At 37.1% G+C, this 5280-nt stretch overlaps 2 protein-coding genes across 4 annotated transcripts in view; one reads left to right on the top strand and one right to left on the bottom strand.

Moving 5' to 3' along the window:
- Positions 1-3157, bottom strand: part of LOC106869968 (pre-mRNA-splicing regulator WTAP) — a 245984-nt gene extending 242827 nt beyond the window's left edge. Inside the window, exon 1 of the mRNA XM_052974843.1 lies at positions 3014-3157. The gene's annotated coding sequence lies outside the window, so the exon portion shown is untranslated. The remainder of the gene's footprint in view (positions 1-3013) is intronic.
- The window catches only part of LOC106871255 (superoxide dismutase [Mn], mitochondrial), a 42754-nt gene continuing 38541 nt past the window's right edge, over positions 1068-5280 (top strand). For 2 of the 3 annotated variants that reach the window (XR_008266248.1, XM_014917612.2), the window contains exon 1: positions 3536-3663. Coding sequence is in view for 1 of the 3 variants with exons in the window: in XM_014917612.2 (XP_014773098.1) it covers positions 3620-3663 (44 nt within the window). In the remaining 2 variants the exon portion in view is untranslated. Of the gene's footprint in view, positions 1090-3535; positions 3664-5280 lie in introns of those variants that run through there. The other variant, XM_052974845.1, reaches the window with a different exon arrangement.

A 5280-nucleotide genomic window follows, 5' to 3' on the forward strand; every position in this document is an offset into this window, starting at 1 on the left:
TTAGCAGGTCTGAGTTGTCTACAGTAGAGGAGGAGCTGGTATGGGTGGTCATAAAGGTGGACGGAGTGTTGAAGAGAAGGAGTTTTGCTGAGGCCACGGGGATGAAGCGAAGGGAGTTGGACTTGTCTGAAGGAGTATGAGAAGATGGTACAGAAGGTGGGCAGCGATGTAAGGTTGTCAACCCCTCCCCTAAAGGAATTATGGAGTGGATGGAGAGAAAAACAATCACCTATAAGGTGTTCTCGTTAAAAGGAAAAAAGGCCGAGCAGGTGGAAACTGTAATGGAAAAGGCGCTAGGGGAGTGGTCAAAGGAAATAACATACATAACTAAAGGAAGGAGATATGGGACAACGGTCGTCCAATTTAGGACAGTAGAGGGGGTGAGAAGGCTGGCGAGCGTGACGGTGAAAACAGAGGAAGTAGTGCTTCTGCCCACATACCTTGGAAGAAAGATTTCCAGGTAGAAGCAATCCCACCTGATATAGAAGTGGCTTGGGTGGCGGCGGCTGTCCTTGTTGGAAGTGAGGAGAAGGTGGCTGTCCTTCAAGCTACGGAAACGGAAGGAGGGTAGAAAGGGAAGACACTAGAACTAATTACACAGGCAGAGGGACAACAGGAGAGTTTGGCAGAGATGGTGACGTTGGGGGAAATTGTGCTGAGAGTGTGGGTAGAGAACAGAGTACCACGTTGTTTTAAATGTGGCCAAAAGGGCCATATTAGAGCATACTGCCCTCAACAGAGGACAATAACAGAGGAAACAGCTATGGAGACGGAAGAGAAAAATTGAAAGACAGACGGGGAAAAGGAGAAAAAATGGTGATTAACAGAGAGTAGAAGGAAGAAGAGAAAAAAAGAAAGAACACTGTGTTCCATCCTACCCAAGACCACCCTCCCCATACAAACATCAAACCCACCCACCCCATTTCCCCACAAGAAAAAAAAAAGAGCAGACACCTCAGAATTTAGAAGACCCCTCCCCCGGTGAAAAAGGTTACGAGAGAGGGAAGTTATGGAGCGATAGCGGAACTGGAACAGAGACTAAAAGGAAATTAGGCCGCAGAGGCGGCGAGTGGTGTTGCTAACTGTGGGGTGAGTAGCACACTGTTCATATTTTCATTTTCAATTATCACGCATGTTATAATTTTAATTTGTTTTTCATGTTCATTTTCATGTGTCATTCATAATATTATATTTTATTTTTATATATTTTTAATTGTTATATGTCCCCACATGTTGTAGTGTCCGCTTTATGTAATGCCTTTATGGCAAAACTATTGAAATAAAGGGAACCTCTGCAGTAGCACTCGTCCTTTTAGAAATAACAGCTAAATTTCTCTAGCCACACTGCACCGTCTTTTTTTAGCAAAACGTTGTCTTTTGGGTCAAACTAAAGGGCTTGACCCGGTCAGAAATAAAAAAATAAAATATCCTAATAGGTGTAAAACAACTTGCTTGTGAATTTTCCGAAAGCCCCCCCACCCTAACGTTCGCTTGCGCAAATTTTTCTGTTCATATTCGTTTTCAACACACTATTTTTCACTTAGGCTGGGGTTTTTCTTTTCTTTTCGCTAACGGGTCTCAAACTTTATATTGACCGGAAAATGTTATAGATCTTCACTATTTCATGAATGAAACTACAAACTGACGGTAAGATGGTATCAAAGAGGACTGAGTCTGAAAATACCTATTGGGTGAGCAGTAGAGACGACAGAAAAGTAGATACAGAATTTTTGTGGAGACTGGTTTAAGTGCGACAGTATTAACAGTACATTGAAGACTATAACAGAAGAGTGGTAATAGTACAGTGAAGGTAGTCATGGTAGCACAAACGGAAAAGACTTGTGATGGCAGTACAGGGGAGACTACGATGATAGCACAGGGAAGACAGGAGTGACAGTACGGGAGAAACTGTAGTGACATTAATGATAGTATAGTGAATACTGCGATCATAGTTATGTGAAGATGGTGGTGATAGAACACTGGAGACTGTGGTTATAGTACAGTGGTGACTATGATAGTGCAGCGGAGACAGTGGTAACTGTGGTGGCAGAGATACTGATGACAAAGACATAGTAAAGCATTGATAAAGAAGTACTTAAAATACGCAAACTAGACCCCATGCCCTTATAAAGCAAAATATCATCGGAACGCTAAAAAAGTTACAACGAATGCACAACTAAAGTCACACGATAAAAGAACTCCTTTGGATGTTGCCAACTTCACATAGGATCATCAGAATTATAAGATCGAAAAATAAAGCGTGAATATCCAGCTAGAATTAAAAAAAACATAACCACTAAGTAAAAAAAAATGAAAAAGAACTGCTGCCACAGACCTACCAGAAATGATTAGTGAGCACTGGGTAACAGTGAATAGGGATAAAAGTGCTGATTAGCAAAGTGATAAGCAAACCTCAAATGGTTTGTAATAAGGACACAGAAAAAAAAACTGAATTCAAAGTTGAAACAATCAATAGAAGGATTAAAAAAAAAACTTCAGCGATTTCACTTTCCAGATCATAAATCGAAATACCGCCAAAAACAAAACAGTAAAAATACTCATACAATTAAAATAGTGGCGATAAAAGCACGATGGTAGAGGTAACGGGAAAATGAAGAAAATATAAGAATAGCAACAATAGTAGGTTAGCGGCAGGACTGAAGCCATTCATGTTAGGAGAGTGATGAGATGTTGGGGGCAGTGATTGTCGATAATGATATTAGGAAAATGGCGACTATTTTGTGTTGATGGGGGTCATTAAAATAGTCGGGGTTAATATCGTCCATGACAGGACTAGATAAATATCGATAGTGTATATATATATATAGAGAGAGAGAGAGAGCGAGTAGGTAGTGTGTATATACAAGAAATAACATTAAATAATTAACAGAAGTGGCTCTCTTTAATATCTCCGCGTAAATGTTATATTGCTCTCGGGTGAAGATTGTGACGGTAAATAGAGTTTAATCACTGAAACAAAAAGAAACAGAAATTTATTTTAATAATTACTTACTCGTAGATACGCAAATCCACTCTTTTAATATGTCATAAGCCGATATTGGGTAGGTAAGGTGAAAACTCCAGAAAAGTAATTAAGATGGACAATGAAAAAACCTGGACACTGCCGCCATGTGCAGCAGTAACTACAAACATATTGTGAAGAGTTTATTTTAATGAAGATATGTAAATCCTTAAACTAAAAGATCAAAACATTAGTGGCTTAAAACAGATTAAAAATTTGTTAATTTAAAATTGCTATAATTATTTCCAAAGTTAATTTTTAATAATATTCAGTGCTGTACCGCTCTTTTCTTCAATTCCGGAATCAATATTTGTTTTTCTGTCTTGGATTAAAGATTGTTGCTCAGTTTTTTAATTATTGTGTACATCTAGGAAGCTTTTGAATGACATTGGTTATTTTTAAACTTGAATTTATATGTCAAATTTCTTACTGCATAAATAAAATTATCTCGGTATATGATTGATATTTTACGCAATATGTTGTGTTATTATTTCTGAGAAACAGTGCCTCAGTCGGGACAAACCGGAAACTAAGATCACGTGGCAACATTGTTTAAATACTAGTTGGGTCTCAACTCCGAGAGCTGGAAGACGTTGAATGATGTTGAATAATTTGATGACAATTCGCCAGGCGGTTGTAAGGTAACATTACGGGATGATAGCTGTCATATATTGGATTATTTACTTTAATGTCTTTCCTTTACTTCTCTATGTCTAGAAGAATGTATAAAATCCTCTTTGTTTCCACAACGACCTTAAGTAAGGTCATTGGGTATAGGATACATTTTTTATTTCACTAATTATTTGATTTAACAATATTTCTAATTTCAATACATTAAACTTCCATAAATTCCATCCGTTGTCATTAACTTATTAAATGAGCACTTTGAAATCACGCTGTAAAGTTTAGCTCTTAAACAACACTGGTCGAGTAAACTTGTAGTCAAAAGCATTCTTGTTATGACGCACCTTTTTCTTTTTTACGTATATAGAGTACCCCATACTTCAATGTCCAATGTGTCCCGTTTTTAAAGACAGTTGGATGTGATCTGAAGATGTAGCTGCTATTTCTAGCAAGTCGTACATTGTAAAGTTGTATTTTCCTTGGATATGTCACTAATTTTTCTGTCAGCAGACCACCGCAAATAATATCGTCGCACTTGCAAATAATGCCTTAAGATCAGTATCCGCCTCTACATAATACTTCTCGATAGGATACAAACTTTACAAACAATTCTGTTCTAAGTTTATCACCTCTTAGCTGGATTTGTCTTTTATCTTTTTGAAACTGATAAATAACGGCATAACTACATTTGGTAAAATTCATGCAGAACAACAAAATGCTACATAAACTTAAAATACTTTTTACTTATGTTCATAACAAATTAAGGTAGAGATGGACTATATGTAATCTGAACCTTTCCCCCCCTTATTTATTAATTTTTTTTACGGAATCCCACGTTTTAGGCTATGGAGATTCCGATTCTGAAAAAAAAAAATTTGAAAAATTTCAATTCCCCCCCCCCACCAAGCAGGCTATTTACATGCTAGAAATAACAGCCAAATCTCACAAAACTAGTGTTAGGGTTAGGTTTACTCTGTGGATCTATATAAAAACCGGGGGCGGGGGGTCGAAATTTTGAAATTGAGATTTTTGAAAATTTTTTTCCAGAATCGGATTTTCCATGGTCTGAAACATAGGATTCCGTAAAAAAAAACAAAATTTAAAATTGGGGGTATACCCAGATTACATATACTCTATCTCCACCCAAATTAATTTAGCAGGACTTGGATAACTAGGTTACACAGTGGTCAGTTTGACTCTATCAACATTAGTCTTCTTAGGAGATTTTTTTTATATATGCAAGTCAAAGAGAAACAGCGACTTCTTAGTGTGTTGGCCCTCCTTACAGATATGGTTGATATTCAGTTTGATTAGTTGTGGGGAAAACATGATAAGGTCCCAGAAGAAAGAATTGGCGAAAGTGCTTAACGTATATTCGACAGACTTTACGAAGTTCATTGCTTTTTTACCTCAGATTTGCCACATTTCTAATATTTCAAAGTCGTTTAGTATCGCACTCCAGATATCTTTCATTCAGCAAGCAGTTATCTAATTCTAGAGTTTCCAATCTGATCTTACCACATACTAACACATACAAGTATCTTCTACTGTGGCCTCGAATTTACCAATACCGGATATCTTTGGTTTAACAGACCAGATTCGATTTCCTTTCTTTCTTTCTTTTTTTTATAATT

The sequence above is a fragment of the Octopus bimaculoides genome, chromosome 19 (genome assembly GCF_001194135.2).
Source record: "Octopus bimaculoides isolate UCB-OBI-ISO-001 chromosome 19, ASM119413v2, whole genome shotgun sequence".
NCBI classification, from domain to species: domain Eukaryota; kingdom Metazoa; phylum Mollusca; class Cephalopoda; order Octopoda; family Octopodidae; genus Octopus; species Octopus bimaculoides.